The 24,187-nt window shown below is 48.8% G+C and overlaps 10 protein-coding genes and 1 non-coding gene across 13 annotated transcripts; 4 read left to right on the forward strand and 7 right to left on the reverse strand.

The window, feature by feature from the left end:
- The first annotated feature begins 1,515 nt into the window (after positions 1–1,515).
- Positions 1,516–3,772, forward strand: FVEG_10154 (hypothetical protein). Of its 3 annotated transcripts, XM_018899214.1 has the most exons (4): positions 1,516–1,976; positions 2,265–2,355; positions 2,409–2,953; positions 3,005–3,772. In XM_018899214.1, the coding sequence occupies exons 1-4, from the start codon at positions 1,908–1,910 to the stop codon at positions 3,071–3,073; spliced, it is 774 nt and encodes a 257-aa protein (XP_018757239.1). In that variant the 5' UTR covers positions 1,516–1,907; the 3' UTR covers positions 3,074–3,772. The 3 variants fall into 3 exon arrangements, with proteins under 3 accessions (XP_018757239.1, XP_018757240.1, XP_018757241.1); XM_018899215.1 differs by having other exon boundaries at positions 1,516–2,355; XM_018899216.1 differs by having other exon boundaries at positions 2,265–2,953.
- A 76-nt stretch (positions 3,773–3,848) lies between these two features.
- On the forward strand, positions 3,849–7,689 carry FVEG_10153 (phosphoglycerate kinase). Its single transcript, XM_018899213.1, has 3 exons — positions 3,849–4,513; positions 4,763–5,183; positions 5,237–7,689. The coding sequence occupies exons 1-3, from the start codon at positions 4,142–4,144 to the stop codon at positions 6,004–6,006; spliced, it is 1,563 nt and encodes a 520-aa protein (XP_018757237.1). The 5' UTR covers positions 3,849–4,141; the 3' UTR covers positions 6,007–7,689.
- On the reverse strand, positions 6,542–7,322 carry FVEG_16733 (26 proteasome complex subunit DSS1). The gene is made up of 3 exons (XM_018905973.1): positions 6,974–7,322; positions 6,807–6,918; positions 6,542–6,755 (listed from the first exon to the last, which is right to left on the reverse strand). The coding sequence occupies exons 1-3, from the start codon at positions 7,083–7,085 to the stop codon at positions 6,716–6,718; spliced, it is 264 nt and encodes an 87-aa protein (XP_018757238.1). The 5' UTR covers positions 7,086–7,322; the 3' UTR covers positions 6,542–6,715.
- On the reverse strand, positions 7,628–7,699 carry FVEG_16732. The gene has a single exon. It is a non-coding gene; the product is annotated as a tRNA-Gly (tRNA).
- A 74-nt stretch (positions 7,700–7,773) lies between these two features.
- Positions 7,774–8,635, reverse strand: FVEG_10152 (hypothetical protein). The gene has a single exon (XM_018899212.1). It carries the CDS (start codon positions 8,504–8,506, stop codon positions 7,934–7,936), a length of 573 nt encoding a protein of 190 aa, XP_018757236.1. The 5' UTR covers positions 8,507–8,635; the 3' UTR covers positions 7,774–7,933.
- A 2,867-nt stretch (positions 8,636–11,502) lies between these two features.
- On the reverse strand, positions 11,503–12,516 carry FVEG_10151 (2,4-dihydroxyhept-2-ene-1,7-dioic acid aldolase; the record flags this gene model as incomplete). The annotated part of the gene is made up of 5 exons (XM_018899211.1): positions 11,503–11,765; positions 11,818–12,085; positions 12,142–12,167; positions 12,217–12,312; positions 12,357–12,516. 5 exons carry the CDS (start codon positions 12,514–12,516, stop codon positions 11,503–11,505), a joined length of 813 nt encoding a protein of 270 aa, XP_018757235.1.
- A 1,140-nt stretch (positions 12,517–13,656) lies between these two features.
- Positions 13,657–14,010, reverse strand: FVEG_16731 (hypothetical protein; the record flags this gene model as incomplete). The annotated part of the gene is made up of 1 exon (XM_018905972.1): positions 13,657–14,010. One exon carries the CDS (start codon positions 14,008–14,010, stop codon positions 13,657–13,659), a length of 354 nt encoding a protein of 117 aa, XP_018757234.1.
- Positions 14,011–14,070: 60 nt separating this feature from the next.
- Positions 14,071–15,202, reverse strand: FVEG_16730 (hypothetical protein; the record flags this gene model as incomplete). Its single annotated transcript, XM_018905971.1, has 2 exons — positions 14,071–15,132; positions 15,191–15,202. 2 exons carry the CDS (start codon positions 15,200–15,202, stop codon positions 14,071–14,073), a joined length of 1,074 nt encoding a protein of 357 aa, XP_018757233.1.
- A 942-nt stretch (positions 15,203–16,144) lies between these two features.
- On the forward strand, positions 16,145–16,888 carry FVEG_16729 (hypothetical protein; the record flags this gene model as incomplete). Its single annotated transcript, XM_018905970.1, has 1 exon — positions 16,145–16,888. The coding sequence occupies one exon, from the start codon at positions 16,145–16,147 to the stop codon at positions 16,886–16,888; it is 744 nt and encodes a 247-aa protein (XP_018757232.1).
- Positions 16,889–18,163: 1,275 nt separating this feature from the next.
- FVEG_10149 (hypothetical protein) lies at positions 18,164–19,762 on the forward strand (the record flags this gene model as incomplete). Its single annotated transcript, XM_018899210.1, has 1 exon — positions 18,164–19,762. The coding sequence occupies one exon, from the start codon at positions 18,164–18,166 to the stop codon at positions 19,760–19,762; it is 1,599 nt and encodes a 532-aa protein (XP_018757231.1).
- Positions 19,763–22,289: 2,527 nt separating this feature from the next.
- Positions 22,290–23,915, reverse strand: FVEG_10148 (hypothetical protein; the record flags this gene model as incomplete). Its single annotated transcript, XM_018899209.1, has 6 exons — positions 22,290–22,395; positions 22,446–22,573; positions 22,623–23,506; positions 23,557–23,672; positions 23,723–23,749; positions 23,837–23,915. 6 exons carry the CDS (start codon positions 23,913–23,915, stop codon positions 22,361–22,363), a joined length of 1,269 nt encoding a protein of 422 aa, XP_018757230.1. The 3' UTR covers positions 22,290–22,360.
- Between the last annotated feature and the right edge of the window lie 272 nt (positions 23,916–24,187).

Raw genomic sequence — 24,187 nt, forward strand, 5'->3', positions numbered from 1 at the left:
TGAGACCAATCTCTAGCCAAGGCGTTTTCTCATCCTTTCTCCTTTTCTTGAGAGCCTCGTGGTGTCTGTGTTTTCAGCCGCTGCGGAAACAGGCTGTACAGACAGACATGGCGGCGTGAATTGATTCGTCAGGCATCGTGTGGCTTGCAAGGGTGAATATTCGACTCAAACGGTCCAATGACAACTGAAGAAGCAAAAAACACATTTTCCGATTGAGGATGTGGTTCGCATTACTGCGATATCTTGTTGTCGTGTCAAAAGAAGGTCAAGCGGGTCGAAATAGAATGAGGCAGGTTCTGTAAGTCTGCGGGAAGCAGCAGAAGCTGGCGGAGGCCATGATGCTTGAGGGAGTAAGAGCTAAGGAGGCACTCATCATACACGGCAGACGATAAGACATTGCGAAAATGCCATGTTGAAGCCACCTTGGCCCATTCACGACTTTCTTTAGCTATAACATGTTTCTGACATCCCGACATGGTCTGCAGTTACAAATATACAGATCAAGTTTGGCGTGCGGGGCCCGGCGATCATGGGCGGGAAGCGGATATACGGGTTTAGAGCGGCTATTAGTAGAGGACCCTGAATCTTTGACTCGATAACCTCCATGATATATCCATAGCTAGGTAGTGAAGCAACAAACTAAAAGCCGAAGAACACCCAAACGAAATCAGCATATTGTATATGTAGAAAGGTTCAGGCAATGTGAACTGCATCTTCAGTCTCGCAGCGTGACACACGTGATCGGCACTCAGAAACAGGGCAGCCAGGGAAATATGAACAACAGGCAGCGGAAGGATGCTGCTTACAAGGTAAACCCCGTTCTTGGATCGTTGACGAGCGCTTATAGGCCCAAGAATTACAATACGACGACGACAGTAAGCTTGCTTTGCGACAACGTTTGGCTGGCGATAAGCCTATGGCTGCCGAGAGTAGCACCGCCTCAATATGAAACGCAATAAATGGCTGCTGCACGTTGTTCCCAGCGTCACCAACAATGTCCAGTTCATTCATTGCAGACCCAACTGCATTACGCTGTTGCTCTGTTCGCTTATTCTCATGTCTGTTGGTAGCACTTCTGTAACAGATCAACGGACCCTCGGAGCCGGTGTCAGCCCGTGAACCTCTGCCCGGCCGGGATCCCCGGAGACTGATCCACCGCAAAACCACCAGGGTTCGATATCAGCGCTTAACCAAAGCCTACAAAGTTCAACACTACCATGTTGGTAAAGCCAAAAGACAAGAACAAATTACGGCATTGAATACGGTTACATTATCACTCGTGTAACGGCTGTAAATTCCCAGTCATGCATTTGTAGGTCAGAGGCGTTCGGGTCACCGCACAGTGTTAGTCCAATGCCCAGATGAGGGGCTACCATTGATGCCTGGCCAAACGTGGAGAAGGATTACTGTCTGCGACACCGTTTGAATATCGTCAGCGCTGCACTGTTGCCTTTTTTCCAGCTGAGACTGGAGGTTGGTCGCATGACTTGATGATCCATCCCAATTCCGTTCCTCCATCTTTTTCCTCTTCTTCTCTCAACAACAAAAAACGAGCTTCTTTCCATATCGTCGTTTTTCTCTCCCGATCGCGAAGCCTACGACGAAACGAACAGCCCCTGGAAACGCCAAGATCGAACTGTGCGTCGTGAGAGTGGAATACCTGTCGTCATTTTTATAGCGACGAACCCGCCCTTGAGACAAAGGACACGCCCACATTCGAACCCGCCGCCGCCATTCCTCAGCGCTTGCGCACGGCAGATCAATTCTCACTCCTGTTTCTCTTCCCTTTTTCTCCCTTGTATCACCAACCGTCAAGGGATTAAAATCGCATCGTGTCCCTCTTTGTGCCCCCTCCCGGGTTTATCTCTGCATCTCTTATCGCTTTCGCCTCAGAAGCTCTTCTCGATATGACGTGGGAACTCAACCAGAGGCGGTTCATCCGCTCCATCAATTCGAAGTACATCTACGGTCGCATCGTAAGTCGAAGCTCACTCACCCACACACGCACGCCCTGTTTTTTCCAACTCTATGATCCGTCGCCACTTTAGCTTCCCCAGTATTTTCCCCAACTACTGTCCAGCTCTATCGTCATCGCTATGTACAAGCTGTTTTTTTTCGCTTGTTCATGATATCACTTTGCGCACTTCTCTACTTTTTTTCTTTTCTCCTTTCATCACGTTTTTCTTTTATTATCTCGCTGCCCTTTCTTCTTTGTGCTGTTAGGCCTTATTTGTGCGACTCGACGCTGACGACATCATCACCAGCCTCTTTTGCATACCATCGTCTTCTTGATCGAAATGGCGTTCATCGCACGACTTACAGCTCGATTCAACTCGTACTATGACGAGCGACCACGTACGCTACCACAAACACCTCTCGCCCGATGCGATATAACTGACACCTTCCAGTCATGACCATGATGGTCACCAACGCCATCCTCGGAGGCGTCGCCGACACAGTCGCCCAATCCATCACTGCCATTCGCGAACGAGCTATCCGTCAGCCAGGCGGTCTTAAGAAGAACGACGGCATCGCTATTGAGATCCACGAGCTCGACCGCAAGAACCCCTTCTACGATCGCGACCTGATCCCCGACTCGGTCGGCCTTCCTCCACCTTTCGACTTTGAACGTCTTACGCGCTTCATGGCATACGGTTTCTGCATGGCTCCCGTGCAGTTCAAGTGGTTCCGCTTCCTCGAGCGAGTCTTCCCCGTCACCAAGACCAGCGCTTTCGTCCCCGCCATGAAGCGCGTTGCCTTCGACCAGCTTATCTTTGCACCATTCGGTCTGGCTGTGTTCTACACGACCATGACTATTGCTGAGGGTGGTGGCCGTCGCGCTGTTTCTAACAAGCTTCGGGATATGTACATTCCAACTCTCAAGGCCAACTATGTTGTCTGGCCTGCTGTGCAGATTGTCAACTTCCGTTTGATGCCCGTTCAGTTCCAACTGGTACGTCATTCTTTTGCGCTGCAGAAACCAAGATCGCTAACATGTTTGCAGCCATTTGTATCAACAATTGGTATTGCCTGGACAGCATACCTGTCCTTGACAAACTCAGCCTCTGACTAAGCTCATTAAATCATGCCTGGTGAACGTTTTCAATTGGCCTCGAGCTGATTGTAGATCGATTATGAACATGAAGTTGCGTCGACTGTTACTGCTTCAGCCGTCACATAGAAACGGCGTTTTGAGGGTTTTTTACATATACTGCACGATTTGGTATGCTCTGGGACCTACAATTGAGAGTTTGAGACTCTGGTCCTTTTGTGGCAATTGCCTTGTACGGCATTCTTTTTATGGGTTGGGATGGGATACGGACCATGGTTAGAATAACAGCGTGAGTCTCGTTTGGAGTTTCGGTAGATTTCTAAATGACAAGACGAGGCGATCTTTTTTGTCTTTACCATTTTGGACCATAGTCAATGCTGTGTGCCGCGGATCTGAATGCGGTAATCTGTCCTGTTAAAAACGGGTTGATTGTATATAAAAATGAATAGGGTGTCCGGGTAATGATCATGATATGACATCGAGTAATTCTTTTGCATTGTAGGGCTGACGGGTCGGAATTGATCTCGGCCGTTAGGTGACAGCGTGTAGGTTGAATGGAAATTGCAAGGGAACCCAGCAAGGTGTGAAGGGTGGTATGGTCCTGTCTTGATATAATTCACCGAGAAGATCCAGTGGCCTGAGAAATTGTGGCAATGCTTTTCAAGCTTTGATATCCATAGACATGACAGTAATGAGAACGTGTCATATATCGAATTTCACTATCAGATCAGCTAATCGGTGTTGTTTCAACATAGGCTTCTTTCAGTTTCCACCCCCGCTAGCTTAGACCTCATATCATGGATGCATGCATCTTGGTGTCGCATTTCATTACACACAACAGTTCAACAAGGTAACTGACTGTACGTAAAAGGCGTGGTTCTCGGCGGTGTAGTTACGGCCCGCGTCTGTCCGGGTCTGTCGCATCCGCATCGCCAGAAGCCGGAGGACGATGCCCGTAACCCGGCGACGTTGACGGCTGCATAAAGTGCATGGGCTGAGTGTTCAGGGTAGGCTGCTTAAGAGGTTGAAGAGAGGGAGTGAGTGATTTGACAAGTGGACCGGCCGAGACGAGACCGATCATGTCATATCATGAATAGAGGAATAGGCAATAGTCCACTGACAAGTCGACATCTCACGCCAGATTCATGGCTAAAGTGTTTGCTCCAGGGGCATTCACGGGCCTCATCATCCCACCATCTGCGAGTGCAGCCGCGAAAGCCCCGCCAACGCCAGCAGCGGCAGCGTCATCGCGTTGAGAAGATTGACCCCCACCTTGAACTCAGCAGTGCTATTTACTACCTGACGCTCCCCTCCATAAACTCTCTTCTTCCCTTCTTCTCCTCGACATCACCCTTTGACCTGCATCCCCATTCACTCGTACCTCGCATCAAAATCATGTCGCTGTCTAACAAGCTCTCCATCACTGACGTTGACGTCAAGGGCAAGAGAGTCCTCATTCGAGTAAGTTGGCGAGAAAAAAATGCCCCGCGATGGAATGAAGCTGTTGAGCTTGGTTGAGCTCCCCGCATCATATCATCAGATGTCACGACGAATCAGTCGAGGCAATTGCACGAGATACACCTCAATCAATTCATTGAGCAGGCTTCAATTTAGCTATGGCCACCAAGCTCAACGGCTCAAACGTCCATGCCAAAAAGCCTCAACAATACCCCGCCATCCTCAAACTCTAGCTAACAAAACCCCTCTCAGGTCGACTTCAACGTCCCTCTCGACGCCGACAAGAACATCACCAACAACCAGCGAATTGTCGGTGCCCTCCCCACCATCAAGTACGCCCTCGAGAATGGCGCCAAGTCCGTCATCTTGATGTCCCACCTCGGCCGCCCCAACGGCTCCCCCAACGAGAAGTACTCCCTCAAGCCCGTTGTCCCCGAGCTCGAGAAGCTTCTCGGCAAGAAGGTCACCTTCGCCCCCGACTGTGTCGGTCCCGAGGTCGAGGAGATCGTCAACAAGGCTGAGGATGGCGCTGTCATCCTCCTCGAGAACCTCCGATTCCACATTGAGGAGGAGGGCTCTTCCAAGGATAAGGAGGGCAACAAGACCAAGGCCGACAAGGCTCAGGTTGAGGCTTTCCGCAAGGGTCTGACTGCCCTTGGTGATGTCTACATCAGTGAGTCTTCAATTGTACAACAATCCCACGCTACATGATGCTAACAAGAAAAGACGACGCTTTCGGCACTGCTCACCGTGCTCACTCCTCCATGGTCGGTGTCGACCTCCCCCAGAAGGCCTCCGGTTTCCTCGTCAAGAAGGAGCTCGAGTACTTCGCCAAGGCTCTCGAGGAGCCCAAGCGTCCTTTCCTCGCCATCCTCGGTGGTGCCAAGGTCTCCGACAAGATCCAGCTCATTGACAACCTCCTTGACAAGGTCAACACCCTGATCATCTGCGGTGGTATGGCTTTCACCTTCAAGAAGACCCTCGAGGGTGTCTCTATCGGTAACTCCCTCTTCGACGAGGCTGGCTCCAAGACTGTTGGCAACCTCGTTGAGAAGGCCAAGGCCAAGGGCGTCAAGCTCGTCCTCCCCGTTGACTACATCACCGCCGACAAGTTCGACAAGGACGCCAACACTGGCTACGCTACCGACAAGGACGGCATCCCTGACGGCTGGCAGGGTCTTGACTGCGGCGAGGAGTCCGTCAAGCTCTACAAGGAGGCCATCGCCGAGGCCCAGACCATCCTCTGGAACGGTCCCGCCGGTGTCTTCGAGTTCGAGAAGTTCGCCAGCGGCACCAAGGCCACCCTCGACGCCGTCGTCGACGCTGTCCAGAAGGACGGCAAGATCGTTATCATCGGAGGTGGTGACACCGCCACCGTCGCCAAGAAGTACGGCGTCGAGGACAAGCTCAGCCACGTTTCCACTGGTGGTGGTGCCAGCTTGGAGCTCCTCGAGGGCAAGGAGCTGCCCGGTGTTACCGCTCTGTCGAGTAAGTAAATAATATCCACACCTGTTGGAGTACGATGTCTTATGAGAACCTGTTGATGACGGGCTATGAAAATGGAAAAAGGTCGGGCGGGAAGAGCTAGTCTGTAGCAAAGACTGAACAGATCAAATAATTAAATACCAAATACCAATAGAGGCGCGAAAGCGCTATAAGAACGTTACCTACGACTGAAGCAGTTCCGATTGTCGCACGTGTGAGAAGGAATTGATGGTGGAATCTGGAGCTTGCAAATGTAGATGTATGAGAACGCTGCAAACGTCCAGATCGCGCAGGCTCGTGTTGCTTCGAGGAAGAAGAATAAAATAAAAGATCCTGCGGCCGGACCGACCATGCTCGCTGTGGAATGGGAAACGATTCCAGCATCCTTTACAAAGACCAGTGTCGGTGTGAGCTTCCGATCTACGGGTTGAGGCTCTTGAGACTCTAAATGACGAGGCCGAAGACCGACCAACAATAGCTTACTTATTTCACCACGAACCTGTCCCGATATTTCTGTCACCTAGCAAGCATTGGCGGCACATGCAATCGTTCAACACAAACAGACACAGCTAAAGCCCATTCAAACGTTCAAAGATGCTTCGTGGCGCTTTCGCGCGCCTCTATTGGTATTTAATTATTTCATCTGATCTGTCTTTTCCACAGACTCGCCCTTCCCGTTCTATAAATTGGTTCGAATCGCGGTATCGTCACAACATAGCTCTATCGGCGTTTAGCAGCCTCGACCTTCTTCAATTCCTCCCTATCCAGATATTAGCTTTGACTAAATAGTGTCCGTGGATATTGAACGCACCGAAGTTGTTGCGAGAAGTCGTCGCTCGTGTCATCGTCATCCCAGCTCTCTTCCCAGAGATGCTTTGTCTCGCCGCTGCCTTTTGCAGCCTCGGTCTGATCCTCTGGCCAGTCTAAACAGCATCAGTACTCAATGTAGCCTAAGAACAGCTGTGATGGGAGTGGTACCGTCGACGGGAAAGTCCTCGAACTCGTCGTCCTCGCCGAGAGCGGCGGGCTTCTGCTCTGGCTTCTGCTCAGCGGGCTTGTCGTCTGTGGTCTTGGGATCTGTGGATGCCATGATGGATCGAGGCGGGTATGTGATATGACGTTTCGATTAAATGGGAGGGAGGCAGGGCGATTGTGGTTGTTGATGGAGCTGGAGCTGGATTGAGAGGCTAAGGTATTGAGAGCTTGATGATGATGCGGTAGCTGGAGCCTTGTGGACGAGGCGGGAAGGTGGGGCTCAACGGAAGAATGATCGACCGCTCTTGGACATGCAACGAAGGATCACCACGAATATTCACTTCAATGGCAGACAAAATGAGGTAGGAATGACTAAGAACAATGAAGCAAGGGAGGTAATTTATATTTCATATTAGCCTTGAGTGAGATTTCTGTTATGAGACAATGCTCCACCTCTTCATGATGTGTTTGCATAGAGGTTTGACGCTGTTCAATTACCGGCAATCAATCTAGCACTGCTTCAGCTGGAACTATGACAATGAGAGCGTCAAAAGAAATGAATGGGTTACAAGAAAAAAAAAAAAAGGAATAGAACAAGAAACTCTAGATCTGTAGTCTATATCTGCAAAAGGAAACCCTGGCGGGTTGTTGTATAATTGCGACCGAGGGGAATCGAACCCCTCTCTAACGCTTGGAAGGCGTTAATGCTAACCACTACACCACGGTCGCTTCTTGGTTGTTGAAGGACGTCTTAGCGTTTGGACTTATATTCACAGGTTGGAAGACGATGGATCAAATTCGTCATGGAAAGACATTGTCAGACTTCGATCAATGAGTGAAAAAATGAGATTAATCTTCGTTCAGTTTAGTTACAGCGAAGCCTGGTCTTGAAACTATTTATCATGTATCTAAATGAAGCCCATCTCTCGCCGAATCAGCCGAAACACAATCACCATCATGGCCTTATGGGGGCGCCATTATCAACCACCGGCCCTCAAAACCATTAAACTCCCCCTCGATAAGTCGCGAAGTACTCTCCCATGGCACCTTGAAAGCTCCAGAGTTAAACATGGGCGAGTAAATCACCGGCGCACCATCCGCTTCCTGTTCCCGCTCCTCCTCCAACTGCATCCTCATCTCCTTCAACGCTGCTCTCGTCTGCGCTAAAATCTTTCCAGCACCATCCTTCCCTGGCTTTCCTGTCCTCGGATTCGCTCTTCCATATCCATAACTAGTAAACAAACACACAATATGTATCCTTGGAGCCCCTCTCGCTGTGTCTGAAGCTTGAGGTGGAATGATGTAGCATTTCCCCGCAAGACTTCGCGACGGCCATCTCGACCCGTCAGGAATGGTTGTGTTGCAGAACTTTTTGTATTCTTGACAAGCAGCTGGGAACACAGTCGCTAGTTCGGCAGCGATTCCGGCGCCCCATTCGGCGATGCAGTTTGTCGCGTGGACGAGGTAGATGTCTGACGGGAGGGATCGAATTGCGTTGAGGGAAGTTGTTTCTAGTACAAAGATTGGCGATGCCATCGTTTGAAGCTGTTTGAAATGTGGGGTAGAGTGAGGATCTGATGTGGGAGATGTTTGGATGAAGAGCGGTTGATATAGTTGTATTAGAGAAAATGCCTCTTTTACATGATGTAGGCTTGGTGTTGAGGGTTGTCTTTAGGCGTGACTCATCGGCAAGACATTCAATTCTGCCACTTCCGTTGATCAACGGAAGGCAGAAAATCACTCTGGAAAGTCAAAAGAGAGTTCTAATGTATACTGACCAGATTTTGTTAGTTATTACGAGGCATTAACGGTAGATATCATTGACCCTAATTGAAGTCTCGGTTAGGCTGATTCTGTCTTTAATCAGTTTGACACCTACCTACAACACCAAGTAATGATATGGAGAGACATGGCAAATGAGTGATTTAGTCGCTATTTAATATTCCCTGAGGTTACCGGAGTAGAAGAAGATATGCAGACAATGCTGCTGAACGTGCAGTTTATCCCTCTGCTTCAATCATTAAAGAGCAGCCGGAAGCGGCGAGTAAAACGCGAGATCTCGACGAAGTGGCTGACAAGTCAGAGAAACAGAAGATGATTTATTGAATTCAAGCTTTGGTTCAATTCCCATCAAGAACAAAGCACACCCGCTGGCAACAACTCGGAGTGTCCCGGGCGCTCCTCTGTCATCAGCCTAATCAGCGTAATTCCTGTAACCTTGCATAACTGTCTCGAAGACGATGAACCTGGAAGGGAATATTAGATGAAAGGCAGTAATGGATTTCAGAAGCAGTATATTGATCGGCCTTAACAGTTGCCTTGCAATTCGGCATTTGTGAATTGTTGTGTTCCACCATCGATCTGATCAACGTATGGACGAATGACAGCACGCACGGGGCAGTATATGCTACAAATGATGAGTCGAACAGGAGTAGAAAGAAGTGGAAGCTTGGGTGATTTGTATTGCAAGGATGATGCAAGTTCAGAGTCTAAATATTCAGGGGGAGGAAAGAAAACGCAGGATTTTAACACTAGGACGGCACATCACGATAGATACCACAGCACCACTACAGTAAATACGTGGTACTTATGAGACATAAAAGTAGCTCTTAAGGTAAGCTGAGACCTAGTCCGACTTCAATATCTCGTAACCTTGCTCCAGGCCCGTTGAGTGTCAAATGTCAACATGGTGGTACTCAGAGAGTCAGGGATCAGGGACTCTACATGTCAAGACAGAATGGCATTGCTCTCGAAGCCAAGTTCTTAAGTGACGTTTCTCTTTGAAACCAATGCTACGAGCTTCAAAGGGCTTTTGGTGCTTGATGGAGGATGTGAAGGCCCGTTGCCCGGCGAGGACTTGGATCTATGTGATCCAAGCAGCTGGTCGCCATAGCCCTCTTCTGTATACTGAGCCAGTAGGGAAGTACTATGACATGAAGGAAATTAGCTACATAAATACGATATCAGTATTTAGGAATGGTTTCATGGACTAGAACGCATGTTCAGCCTTCCTAGACTCGGCGAGCTTAGATCCTTGGCCAGCTTCGCCCCAGAGTGGCATGAGTCTGGAAGCAACGGGGGCTTGTAATAATTAATACTGTATTCAAAGAAGCTTGGTAAGTGTAGACGACTGAATCGGGATGCTGCGAAGAGACTGGTGGAGAGATCTTACTGATATGTCCGATGAATGACAGTGAATAGCGCATGATGAGAGGAAGAGTTGTTGATGAAGCTGCTCGGGAACTATCATAGAGGTTTCTCACGGCTCATAGATGAGTCTTGATAATGGTACTGCATAAAATTCGATCTATGTTCTGCTGGATAGTGTATGATCTGTTTACTCTTATGAAGGATGCCTTGGGGCGTCATTCCGACAGGATCTCCGTGTCAAATCATGATCGGATACGCAGAAGAACTGAATAGGCAACAACCAGCTTATATCAGAAGAGTGCTGTTACTTACCCATGAGTTGTAACTACTGGATGTTGCCACTGCTTATGGTTCACCCTTCGCCCCAGTCCCGTGACAGACAAACTCAACCCGATATTAACTTCAACACAAGCTTCAGACACGTCACACAAACCCCCAGTAGACCCAGTAGTAGTGTTATATACTAATTACGCTCTGTATTCCATTGTCGTAGAGCAATGACGGAATGGCAATGGCCGGTGTCCAGAGCTCTACGAAGGTAGGTCACAACAACAAGCGTTGTTGGTTCGAATCCCGACATGCTGTGACCTTGTGACCTGTAAAATTAGAATATGCAGTAGATAGCTGTGATATGAGTAGATATAATGTGTAGCCACTAGGTTCCATGTAACATACTGCCATATATTGTCATTTATCTTCTGCCATCTTTATAATTTTGCTTCTTGTAAACACTTTTCAAGTTTTCATGTTGCTTCCTCCCTTCTTTTATACATATCTCCGAGATTTTACCTATACACTAATTTTATTAATATAGCTTGTCAATCTTTCAATAAGTAACTATGTATATTTCGACTTTTAATTATTAAAGCTGGTAGATGCTTTCATTTTGTATCTGTAGATTTCCCCTATTCGCAATTAACGCTAACTGCCCTGGCGCGGAAGGCCAGCTTTGAAGGGAAGTTCCTTAACTCTTGTTCTTCGGTGAGTTGCTATAATAGTACCAGATATGACAGAGAACGACCAACAGCAGCTTGTCTGTTTCATTAGCACATGAACTACCAGACAGTGGCTGCCTTGCGCACTTGTCTGATGCAGTAAATGCATGCGAGCACTACCTTGTCTTAGCAGCCCTAGACTGCTTTACTGCTGGTTGCTGGGTCGAAGAGCACGGGTGAATATGATATAGAAACAGGCCATACAGTGTAATGTGGCGGATACTGTCAAGAAGACTCTACAAGGCTTTGTCAGTGTTTGAAGAGGAAGTCGAAGTGATAAAAGGCAGCCTTCGTAGTCAATTCATTGAGTAGAGGGCGCACACCCACACATTCCTTTGGACTGCGAAGTAGGCAACCTCTTTTGATCTTGACGTCTCTAAAAGATCTCTAATAACCCACGCGCTTTCCCAAGTCCTTCCCTTGAGCTGTACCCATCTCAGTTCTCGTAGCTTGTTGAAGCATCGCGTAGTCCGTCCCAACATGAACCATATCAAACCCAGCCTCGATATATCCCCTCGCCTGCTCTCCAGATGACGAATAGATACCGCATTTCTTCCCAGCCTTACGAGAAACTTCCAGAATGCGGTAGATGGCAGCCTTGAGCTCTGGTTTCACGACTCCGTTGAGGATCGGATATCCAATGCTATTACCTACACGACGTAAGCTCCAATGCAATCACAGTCTCACTGCCGAGTAACTCACCAAGATCGAAAGGACCAATGAATAAAACGTCGATACCTTCAACGGCCGCAATGTCTTCGAGGTTGTCCAAAGCAGACTTCGTCTCGATTTGAACGAGGGTAAGGAGACTGTCGTTGGCCTGTTGGAGATACTCATCCGATGTAGGGACGGGCTTGAAGCGATCCATGGAGAACGGGCTTCCGAAGCCACGGTTTCCCATGGGAGGAAATTTCGCCGCCTTTACGATATTGCAAGCCTCTTGGGCCGTTTGTAGGAGAGGAACGAGAATCTAGCGAGTGTTAGCAAGCCGCCCAGTCAGACTGGACATACTTGGCGGTCTCTCACTCCATGCGCACCAGCATCCAGTGCCCCTAGCTAATCGTCAGTGACCCTTAGATAAAGCTGACTATTAGTTCCTACGCTTAATGAGCCATGGCTCTGTACTCGGGATCCGCACAATCGGCGATGCGCCAGCTGCTGCAACGGCTGGGACGCACTGGCGCATATCTCGATCTACTCGCAGTCAGTGCCAGTCGTCGAGTGTATCTCTGCCCACAAACCATCAAGATCACCGTGTTCACAATCAATCAGTACCCAGTCGCAGCCGGGCGTCTGCGCGAGCATGCGTGAGATGTTGGTGCTGGGCATCATCTGCCAATACCCAAGGCTCGGCCCTGCGCCTTTGTCAAGCGCTGCCTTGAAGAAATTGCCTGAAGCCATTATTGCCATCGTGAGGTGAGGCAAGCGAGAAGAAGATTCGTATCTACAAAACTTGTTGTCAAAAATGAGCCCGATGTTCTGAAGACCGGTGTAGTGTTCTGGCTGCAAGAGGGTGTGGAGGGGTCGCTTCGATCTAAATAATGCCAATCCACTCACAGTCCCAGCACTAGATCATTTGTTAGGCTTTGTCTTTTGATGGGTTCGAACTGCTGATTCGACGGTAGATAGCAAGGTAGTTTACGCAAACCGAGGTTCGGGTCGGAATGGCGATGGCTCGGCTTCTCTTCCCGATACACATTGAGATAGACTAGACTGCCTCTCTTTTATAGACGGTTTGTATACGATAAAACTCTTCCATTGTACTAATTAAGGATATCGGAAAGCCGTCAAGTCATTCGAGGAAGCACAGCGATATGTCCACTGTCGGTTCTGACACCGAAGGTAAATCTTCCAGCCCGGGTTTAGTTCCTCAGAAAGCAGTGAGCTAGATGTGTTATTTGCAGTCGAGAATTATGGCCGAGAGCTTGAATCGGCGTAGAGAACATGGCGATCATAGTGAAGCCAAATGTCTGGCGATCAAACGGCTCCGAAGCTAGTTCTTGCTCAGCTGCTCAGCTGTGATACAGTCGACTGGATATTCAAGGACCACTCAGAGCGGATCATGCATTTTCCTATCCTGTATTTTGGAGGTGACGATGCCGCGGATGAGATAAGCCCTCAATTACAGTAAATTACTCAAGAGCCAAGTATACATATAGTCTACTGGAAAACTAGATACTAGAAGCTCGAAACAAACCCGAAGAGGAATGGTACGGACACCGAAGGAATAATGTACCTGGAGGACCGTATTTTTACGAGGACATGATTATCCCTGGGCATTCTAGCCCCGACCATCGTTCTCAAAGTGCCGACTACAAGAGAAGCATGTTGATGGCAGAGGAACGAACCTGCGTACTGAGAGTAAAAACCCCGTACCTGGTGCTACAGCAGAGTTCTGTTCAATATTGATCATCTAATTAAGTCGCAATCTTTTGCGTCTAGAATGCCTAGAAGCTAGAAACCTTTTACAACATTCTCCTGCCAGAGTGCCTGTAATCCTGTATGTCCAAGCGCCACCTACATCCATCACCTCGTAAACTCTTAAGCCGCGGTCTCTCCGGTCGCGTCCTTTGGTATCTCTTCTCTAAGGAAGTTCTCTCTCTTGATCTCCATCCAGTCGAGTATATCAGAGGAAACGTCGACGATTTCAGGTCCAAATCTTCCGTAGCAATTCATAACTGACTCCAATGACCTACCAATGATGTCGTGTTCGCTATCTTCGATTATCTGGTCGCAATTCCAGGGCTGGTCAAGAGTGAAGTTCGACCGCAAGATCGTCGCCTCTTTGCCTGAGCTTCTGGTGTCAAATGGATAGTTGTAATGTTTCGGTGGCAAAAGAAGACCTTGGGCGACACAGTCCGTATTGGCCGTCTGCCAGACGATATAAGGCTTCATGATTGTGGAAAAGAATCCAGTTGAATGGTTCAAATCAGGATCGCCGTCAATGGTGAGAGATTAAGACCTTGAAGGCAGGCCTTCTGTCAAGGCTTTCGAGATATGCATGATGATGTTGGTGACACCTTTGGCGATGTCAGAGGACCGGGTTTGATGTGTTTGAGTAACGTCATCCCATCCCTGAAGGTCAAGACTTTGGTCATCTACAGCGAAGTGGAAGCACCCCAGGTCGACGCTTTTGGGGAGGATGTTTCGCCATAGCTTAAGCCGGTGTTCAACTATCAGCTTTGAAATCTCTCGGAAGAATGGGATTAAACCAAGGACATGGCACTCAGAACTGCTGATAGAATTCCTATCCTCATTTAAAATGAGGTTTGATATGCAGAGTCTCTGTTGCCGAGGGATTTGACCCAGGAACTTAATGGCAACAGCGGCAGCAGAGAGCCGAATCTTCTCTTGGTATCGGTACTCGGGACCAGTATACCCAGGTAGTTTCTCCCTCAACTGATACCACCTGTCTGGCGTCTCCCATAGAGAGCTTAACTGTAGCTCTTCCAACTTGTCTTTGACTTCATCCACCGACGGTATTGCCCATGGATCAAAGGTCAGGTTGAAGAACTCCAAGACAGAATGTGAATCAGCCCAGCCGGGTGAAATCTCCCCAATAGCTTGTGAAAACTCCCGTGGGTCCTTCTCTGCCACCCGCCGTAGAAGAAATTCAGCGGTGCGTGAAAAGAAAATAGTCTCATCTGCGTAACTTTGGCTTATGACCGTGGAACCCCACCTTCTCCCGCTGGTAGCTGGCTGGGATCTCAACTCTCGGAGGGCCTTAAATGCGCGGGAATCCTCCGACTCCTCGGCATCCTCAGGGGCCGTGTCCCTGGCACGGTCCCAGGAGGCTATGCTCCTAGCTAGGTCTTTTCTGATGGCGGGAATGTACTGAGAATATTTTAGATAAGGATCCTCGTACATCTCGGGTGTAATACGTCGTTTTAGTCGAGTAAGCACGGCATCCTGGAACGAGGTATGATGATCCATGATGTAGTTAGCCCATATGGCTTGTTTTCTCCAGTCCTGCCTGTAAAGAGTCGAGAATGTAATCGCGTTGAGAGCAAACGGATACTGCCCGGTTTCGTGAGCGATAGTTCAACCGGTTGATTGTTGACCTGTACGAGTTTACCGGAATCTCCATGGTAAACGAAGCCGCCGTCGACTGTAAAGTTTTCGTGGTAGGTTTGCTCGCGCAGCTCAAAAGGCAGTCCCAAAGACTGGCCCTTGGGACGACGTGTCGCTCTCGGCTAGACATGGTGCTGAATGATGTTTGGACGAGGTGAAGATGCCACAGATGACGACGCTTCGCCCGACGCGATTTGAAACTGGATGAAATGAGGAGTCTTGATGCGGGGGAAATTAGAGACTCTTTATAACACGAGTGCAGAGGCAGGATGACACAGCGATGTCGGAACTTGTGGTGCACAATCACAAAACGTTAATGACCAATAAATCTTGCGGCAAGCCACCTAGGGCATTGCAAAGGGAAGAGACCAAGAGGGTACAAAAAGGGATATAACCTGTAAAGACAGAGTTAGCAATTCATCCGAAAGAGTAGAACGGAAGATGTTGATTCTCAACTTACAGCTGGCCCTCTTCGGTTGTGAGGCTTTCAAGGCAGTTGTCGACGACCTACGCGCTCGCCACCTCATGAAATTTGCTCGCCACGAGGTCGAGGCGCTGAAAGAGCTGGCGGAGTGGAGGAAGAGCTCTGATTGAAGCACATGGTGTCTGGGAGTCCGTGTGAAGACAATGAAAGGACGCAGCGAGAGTAAGAGAAGCGGAAAACGAATTGATGAAGCTGAAAGTAAACACTCGCCAGCAATTGGACAAGTGAAGAAAAAGCAGAAGGGATTGATTCAGTAGAATGACGTCCGTATTGGTAGTGAACGAGAAGTTGACTGAAGTTGAGTTGAGAACAGATTCTCGAGGGAACCACTTTCAGTATTTAAATGATCAACCATCCGCAATCACTCCTCACCTCAGGCCAGCCCGGAAGAAGTAGAATGCCACCGCGGACCTGGCTAGCCGGGCTATTTCTGAACCGTCGAAGCCGGCCACACAGACCCTGCCACCTCCACAAATGGCTGCCCAGTCTGGCGACTCTATCCCAATTGCTCAAACAGACCCTTCCACGGATCGGGCCGTTCCTATGGCTTCTCCAACGCCAGTGCGAACCCCCCAGAATCACCCGACCCCTTCAAATGAAGACACAGTGAGCACCCCGGATGAGTCTCCCTCCGCTTCTTCTACTCCATCCAGTTCTCCATTGTCTGGCCTGTCATCTTCGGCATCTTACTCCCAGTCTTCCTCATCTACTGGGGAGGATAGGGCAATCAACGCGGCTCTGAAGCTCCTAGCGGAAGACCTTGACTCCATTGACAACGGCAGGCCAAACAAGAAGACTCGAGTAGATGCGCCACATACCCTGTCCAAGCATTTGCCGTCTCCCGACTCGCCAGATTCCTCGGCTTCCAACATCGCGCGGGTTCCTAGGGACCCCGCAACGTTGCCTGAACAATCGGGACCTTCGCAGGCACTGGTGTCTAGCCGCGCTCAGGCAGAGGTGACCGTTGAGACGCCCCAGAAGCGGATAGCGCAAGCTATCGGACCAAGACCCAAGGGCCTGCAAAGTTCGTCTTGGGTGACTGTGGAACAGGTCACGCTCGAAACGCCCTCGAAGAAGAGTGCGAGCCCGTCGCAGGCCAAGGGTTTAGCTACATCTTCTTGGGCGGGGCATGGAGAGAAGGATGCACTTCCGTCTTCCAGGCCGAGTATCAACCAAGGGCTTCGACGCTTTTCAAGAGGTCAAGGACTATATAAGTAGCCCAGACCGTCATGCCAGACGTAAGCGACATCTTCGAGACCGTTCTCCAGGCCTCATAACCCGGTTTCTTGAGCGACGTGAACGGAATCCACGCTACCAAAAGCGGCTAAAGCACAACGGTCTTAAGCATAGGTATTAAGATCGAGACAGTAGCCAACCTGGCTGTATCAAGGCCGAGCCAGGTATCAAACGTGAGACCGGTCTTTATATGGAATAGGCACTTGAGGGGATGAACACCAGTGATACCATAACCATTACCCGATCTAGGACCGGATTTCGCTTTCAGACTGCCAATTAGCTTAATACGCCTTCACATACAGGCTCTATCACCAGCTCTTGCCCTCAGTCTTCCTCTAGTTTATCGTGCCGCCTTGAATCTGATGGCGCGTCTAAATCCCCCCCCGCCCCCAGCATCCGGGCGTGGTTTCATCCGACTCCACGCAGAGTCTTTACCCCCAGCTCCCCTTCACCCGCTATCCGTCCATCTAGGGGATCCAGAAGTTCTCGAGAGAACAGATTCGACTTTATTAACTTGACTCCAGGCATTCAAGATAATCCTCTCGTCATCTCTAACTCTAATAACAGCGATATTAAGTAGGGTTCTGCGCTTTTTCTGAGTACGCTTTAGGTTTTCTAGGTTTCCTTTTCCTTTTCCTTTCTGGGTTTCTGTAGAGGCGGTAATATTAGCTACAGGGAAGTCTTTAGTCTTTATGCTTCTTATCCTGTAACTCTTTAAATCGATTTACTGTTACTTAAACTGTATTCCTCGTATGATGTATCTTTCGAAGTCACTGCAACTTATATTGTATCTTGCCGCCTTGGTTCACCCCAGTGAGATACTTGGACCTTTCCATAGCCAGCCCTCAGAAAGCAAGAGAACTTCTGATATTATAGCACGATGCTAAAGTAAGCTGGTCTGAAGTAATAATAATTTGGTCCAAGTTTCCCTAAGCCTCTTTCACGGACACCCAGATATGGAAAAGTAGGAGATGACCAGAAAGGGTTTCAACAATAAGCCTTTGCATCTGTACCTGGGTAGAGGGTGAGTGAGATACGCGCCAATTGGATGTACGGGCTACCTCATGCGTCTGTGGCGGTTAATATGAGATGTCCAAAGGCGGGGAATGTCTCACTCCAGCCCGGCGAGTCTGCAGAAGAGAACGACGAATCACTGGTCAAAACACCCAAAATGTCCTTTTTTATCCTCATCCAGCTCTTCCATAACATAGTTCAAGTGGAAGTTGTAGCACGCCTCGAGAGAAACCTTGGGTAACTATGCAAACCAGCTCAATGCAAAACCTACGGGCAACACTCTTACGAGGCCTACTTGTGTTGGCTGCCCCCGCAGTGGCAAGTTGCCACTGTTCAACAGCACCTCAAGCATGTTCAATTCTCGCGTCGGCGTTGCCAGCTGAAGCGTTCGTTGCGCCAAACTCAACGGGCTACGAGACAGTTCAGAGTAGCTACTGGAGCGAAACGGCGGGTGATCTGAGCCCGGCTTGCATCACACGTCCCAAAAACACGGAGCAGGTGGCATCCATCGTGAAGATACTCTCGTCCTGTGGTAGTGACGTCCAGTTTGCCGTTAAAAGTGGTGGTCATGGATCGTGGCCCGGCTGGTCCAGCACCGACTGTGGAGTTCTCATTTCGTTGGACTTGATTGATGGAGTCCAGAATGTGGCTGACAGTGGCTATGCCGTTGTAGGGTCCGGCGCGCGATGGGTTGATGTGTACAAGAAGCTTGAACCTCACGGGGTGACTGTTATTGGGGGCAGATTTGCCTCGATTGGCGTTGGTGGGCTTGTCGTTGGGGGAGGCATTAGCTACTTCACCGGACTGCACGGCATGGCTTGTGACAATGTTCTCGACTACGAAGTTGTCCTTGCGGGCGGGACCGTCGCCAACGTCAGTCAAACATCCAAACCCGACCTCTTTCGTGCACTCAAGGGCGGTGGGAACCAGTTCGGCATCGTGACGCGCTTCAGTCTCAAGACATACAAGCAAACGACACAGGTTTGGGCCGGTATCTTGACCTTCTCTATCGACAAGGCCAGTCAAGTTTTCAACGCCATGCAGACCTTCATCGCTAGGTATGATCCTCTATCGCACATATACCTCAGCATGGGAGGGGGCTCCAACCCTCAACTGTCATTTATAAACGTCTATATCTTTTACAACGCTTCTTCACCACCGGCCGGCGGCGCAAATCCTTTTGCAGCCTTTTACGCAGCCGAACCAATTGCAGACACAACCTCCACACAGAACTACTCAACCCTGATAGCATTGAACAACAATGGCAACACGCCGCAGAACCGTTGGTTGATCGGTGGCCACACATTCCCTAACTTGTTGGCGCCGTACGGCGCTGATATGTACCTGAAGCAATGGCAGGCCTTTCGAGACATGGCCAACTCCACAGCAGCCGGTGATCAGAACCTGCTCTTTTCCATGGCGTTGGTGCCAGTACCAGCGGTCGCGATGCGAGCTGGTGAGAACGTTACAGGGGTACAGAACGTGCTTGGCCTTGAACCTGACGCTGGTGATGCCGTTTGGATCGACTACACGCTAGCCTGGCTGGATACCAAGGACGACAGAAAGATGTTCGGGTTTGTCGAGCGCATCAGCAATGCCGGAGATAGGTTAGCAACGTCCTTTGCGCCTGGAGTAGCCAGCACAAACGCCATCCCGGGTGCTGTAACAGCCAAGGAGGCAGAGTTTTACCGGACTAACCCGCGGTACATGAACTACGCGCTTCTGGACCAGCCTGTGCAGTCTAGTTACGGTAAGAAGAATGAGCGGTTCTTGAAGCGTGTGCAGAAGCGATATGACCCGAATGGGTTATGGAGAAAGAACGGTGGATTTTTATGGGATTGATCAGTGTTTTTCCTTGTGGAAGGGGAGGATATGGAATGTTATTACTGTGGTAGCCCAAGTGTTCATTAACTGTGTTTTTCCTCAATTTGTGTTCCTCATACTGCTCTGCGTTGCCTTGCGACCCGATCCAATCTATTGGATCATAAGGTTGAAGGCAGCAGCGCCGTATGACCTCAAGACTTGCTTTTAAAGTTATTGTGTTTTTTTGGCGTTGTTTATGATGCCTTATATGTGATATGCTGAAAAATAAGCATTATATTATGTTATTCTTATTATGAGACCTTATTGGCTATACCTCGCGTATTGCTGCAGAGACATTTTAACTTTTAATTACTGTGGTAGGGACGTTGAAGAAATGATCTCTATGAGATTTCGACTTGTCGTCTATGCAGAACACGAGATAATTGGCATCAGAGACGCTGTTTCCTGAGGCTGACGGGTTATATCACGAAGAAATTTACTACTGGGTGTTGGATCAGATGTGTACTCGTTCTAGCCTGACCTTAGGGGTTAAGAAAATATAAGACCCTAGGATAATAAAATAAATTCCATAAAAGGTATCCTAAACTTACCCTAAATTATACTAAGTTACCTAATTCTTTTTATGACTTAGGCTTAAGGTCCTGAGTTTTATTTCCTCCCCTAGCCTGATGCCTGGCGCAAGTAGTAATAACGAAGAACATCCCTTTATCGTAAAGAAGGGGTTTGTCCTCCGCCAAATAACTATGCGGATATAGCGACTATGTGATCAAGTGGCAATGCTAACAATTGAATCAAATTCTCCAACCCATCATGGTCGTCCTCGCTGTCCTTGCCGTCGTCACCATAACTCTCATGCTCATGCTCATCTTCATCCACAACCCTCATCATGACAACCTTTCCGCCTAAAATATGCTCACAATGTCTCTTGATCTTCTTCTAGCACCTTTTGCAAAGCGTTTTGTCCCAGCATGTCTTGCAGCGCGATATCATCTGACCTTTCTTAAAGTCCTTCCAGCATGCCGAGCAGCCACTCAATACCGAGGGTTTGTCCGTCGGGAGTGCTTCACTGACGACAAGAGTGACTTGGGCTGAGTTTGTTGGGCCCGGGCAGGTTGTGAAAAGGAGGGCATCTGGGGATCGGTAGGCTGAGTCTAATGAGACGAGTCAAAGTCCACAGGCCGTGCAGCGTGATGCGGGAATGCGATGGGGATGGTAAGACATGGCTCCGAATACAGCATGCTCACGGAAGTTTGATCATGAATCATGAAAAGAAACAGGCCGTGAAGCAACACCACATTTTATACATAAAATCACCAAGAGGCCCTTATTGAAAGTAATGGGACATTTGCCGAATGGGGAAAGCTGGTGATGTCTGATTGGACACAAGCGGAACTGGTCAAAATAGAAGCGTTGTAACGCTCGAGCCAATCAGAGTTGGAGAGTCAGTCAACGAGCCTGGAAACATTCCGCCCTGGTTTCGCATCGGATCATATTGGAGGTGCTGGACTTTTGAAAAGGCTTGACTGGATGAAACGCAAAGTGCCCACTCGACAGGCATTGCTGAGAATTCATCAATCTAAACCGGCACCAATGCATTTAGCTCTCAATATGAGGCTTCTCGGTAGAACTTCCCTTCAGCGAATTCTCCACCGTCAACAGTTTCAGCATTATTCTTCATCCCTGTGCTTTCTTTACTTTCCTGATATTAAAAGTTGCTATTTGACGTATAGTTCTTTCTTTTGACCTGGATGCACGCCGAAGACTTGCATAGAAATAATGCTTTCAACGTCATGGCACCTGGGAGCCTAAGGGCATAAAAGCAGATTTGCGCATAGTGCCCGGCGTCTCTAAGCAGAATATTTGAAGTTCACTAAGCGAGATTGTACAAGATAATTAACCGTCATGTCAACAGTAATGCAAGACACTTATGTAAATTTCGACTTCAGAAGGCTTGTGGATTCATTAGAAGCTTCGAATTGCTATGGCTTGGGTATTATTCATTTGCCTGACGTGGAGTTTGTCGATGGGGATGCAGAGCAATGGAGACCTGTCGCATTGCGAAGAAGATTGAGACATCTACAAGTAGATGAGCCAATCGTATTATTGAGCTATAAATAAATAACGTTGATAATAGAGTTATAATACAAGGGCTGATCAAACATTTGCCAGCTGCCAAGGCCGTATCCTGGAACTCAATGATGAAACCGGCCAAGAACTTTCCTATTGGCTCAGCAGGTTATTGTCAATGCACTCAGCAACAAAAGATCAATGCGCAACTCAAACATCAACAAGCGGAACTTCAGTATCCGGAGTGAGATAAGATTCTATTTTCTTTTCTATCGTAGCAGCAGTACTTCCAGAGTCCCAGTATATCATCATAATCATTATGTACCGCTCGCATTTGTTGATCCATGCACATCAATATATTCGTAAATTTTAACACCATCCCAATGTTCGTTCCGTAATGAATGAAAGTCCGACGAACACCATCACCATTCCTTCCCCAGTATAGTACAGGTATAAAAAAAAAAGAACCGTTATGAGGATAACATATCCCGAGTCGCGTCTTTTCCGTCGCGTGGTTTCATGTCTATTGTTTTCAAACACTTGTGAAGTCTAAGCGAAAGCACCGACAACAGACATTCCAAAGGCTTGGCAGAGTTAGCGAGGGCACGGACGATGAGATGAGGGAGAGACTTACCGCCGAGGCCGATCCAGCAGAGAGCGGCGATCTTGTCCTTCTTCTTCATGAAGTGCTGGGCTTCCTCGGAAAGGAAGTCCTCAACCAGGAGGTTGACCAGAGCAGCGTAGATGAGAAGACCAGAAGAGCTGGAGATTGTTAGAGATGATTGGGAGAAGTGGTTTGAGGGAAACTTACATAGAGTTGAAGACTCCAACCATGATTAGACCGAGTGCACTCTCGGGGTCGTAAGAGTTTCGGCTAGCGATTCCGATAGCCTGACCGATGGGTGCAGTAGAACCGAAAGCCAGCACAAGAAGCCAAGGTCGGAAGCTTCCGCGGGGATAAGGCACAGCAGCGATACGAGCTCCGAGACCGAGACCCTCAAACATCTGATGGAACATGATGGCAGTGAGAAGTACGATGAGACCGTCAGTCGTCATGGCGATTGTCATTCCGACGAAGACAGAGTGGAAGAGGATACCTCCCTCGAGAAGGGTGATGTTCATCGACATGCGCTTGTAGGTAGCCTGATCAATTGTCTGACCCTCCTCATCAAAGAAGGACTGGCTGACTTCGGGACTAGGCTTGTCATCGATGACGGCTTGGTTGGAGTATTGAGTTGACTTGATCATGTCCATCATCTCAGAGCGCTGTCGAACGTATTGCTCGTAGAAGACGACGAACCAAGCAGGCATGGAAGAGTTGCTGTCCTGCTCGTAAGAGTAGGCATGAGGCTTGTTCTCCTTCTCGTACAGCTCGCGAGCCATGGCTTTCTCATATTCAACATCGTCGTAGTCGTCAGAAACGTTGGAGTCGTTGCGAGTGTGAGAATGGTTGAAGTTGGCGGTCTCGGGGAACGGGCGCTGAGGTCGAGGAGGAGGAGGCTGGACGACGGTGACTGTAGTGCCGGTTGGACCGCCGTGAGAGTGGCCGCCTGTCTTTGCGTTGAGGTAGAGCTCGACCATGAAGAGGAGGAACATGGCGGCCATCATGATGACACCAGGCATGGCGGGGTAGATTTCGGTGAAGAGGTCGGGGAGACAAGGATCAGTGAGACTGCCGAAAGCTGTAGGGAGCAACTGTAGATAATTGTCAGGTGAGTTTGGACCAGTATCTCGTGGGTACTCACATGAACGAAAGCAGTAGCGATCAAAACTCCAGTACCGAAATGCTTGCAAGCAAAGAAGACCTTGGGAGGCATTTTGAGCCACTTTATTCTCTTGGCAGCGACGGGGAAACCAGCGCCTGAGAATCATTAGCGATTTAGATGCTATATCACGGAAGACTTGACCTACCGAAAGCAGAGACAGTAAATACGGCAACTGTTGAACTGTTAGATCGCCAAGCAAACACGTCGCTTATCACGGTGGAGTAGTCCGTGACAAGCTTTCAGCGCGTGGAGCACTTACAGAGACCTCCGACATGCAAGGCAAGAGGATAATCCTCACCCGTTCCCGAACCGCCACATTGAGGCTTTGCAGAATCCATATTGAGCAAAGATCGAAAAGAGATGAACTGTTTCGTAAGGATCGTAGCAAGTTGTATTACCAAAAAGAAGAGAAACCAGTTCCCATTCGAATCGAAATAAAAGACTAGAAACAAAACAAGGAAGAATAGAAACAAAATTCCAAGGAAAGAGAGAAGAACACAAGGAAACGTACAAAGGAAATGTATGTCGCCCAGGTACCAGCCTAGAACAGAGAGTGCAGGATAACGAGAGAGAAACCCCCAGCTTGGCAGGATCTGAGTTCATCTTTATA

Source organism: Fusarium verticillioides, chromosome 9 (genome assembly GCF_000149555.1).
Source record: "Fusarium verticillioides 7600 chromosome 9, whole genome shotgun sequence".
Classification (NCBI taxonomy): Eukaryota; Fungi; Ascomycota; class Sordariomycetes; order Hypocreales; family Nectriaceae; genus Fusarium; species Fusarium verticillioides.

Bases quoted from the DNA above. Each gene is read 5' to 3' on its own strand.
- FVEG_10154 (XM_018899214.1), top strand. From the start codon at position 1,908: ATGACGTGGGAACTCAACCAGAGGCGGTTCATCCGCTCCATCAATTCG. The intron at 1,977-2,264 runs GTAAGTCGAAGC...CATCATCACCAG, and splicing joins AGTACATCTACGGTCGCATC to CCTCTTTTGCATACCATCGT. The intron at 2,954-3,004 runs GTACGTCATTCT...ACATGTTTGCAG, and splicing joins TGCCCGTTCAGTTCCAACTG to CCATTTGTATCAACAATTGG.
- FVEG_10153 (XM_018899213.1), top strand. From the start codon at position 4,142: ATGAATAGAGGAATAGGCAATAGTCCACTGACAAGTCGACATCTCACG. The intron at 4,514-4,762 runs GTAAGTTGGCGA...AACCCCTCTCAG, and splicing joins GCAAGAGAGTCCTCATTCGA to GTCGACTTCAACGTCCCTCT. The intron at 5,184-5,236 runs GTGAGTCTTCAA...TAACAAGAAAAG, and splicing joins CCTTGGTGATGTCTACATCA to ACGACGCTTTCGGCACTGCT.
- FVEG_16733 (XM_018905973.1), bottom strand. From the start codon at position 7,085: ATGGCATCCACAGATCCCAAGACCACAGACGACAAGCCCGCTGAGCAG. The intron at 6,919-6,973 runs GTACCACTCCCA...GATGCTGTTTAG, and splicing joins CGAGGACTTTCCCGTCGACG to ACTGGCCAGAGGATCAGACC. The intron at 6,756-6,806 runs GTGCGTTCAATA...ATATCTGGATAG, and splicing joins GACTTCTCGCAACAACTTCG to GGAGGAATTGAAGAAGGTCG.
- FVEG_10152 (XM_018899212.1), bottom strand. From the start codon at position 8,506: ATGGCATCGCCAATCTTTGTACTAGAAACAACTTCCCTCAACGCAATT.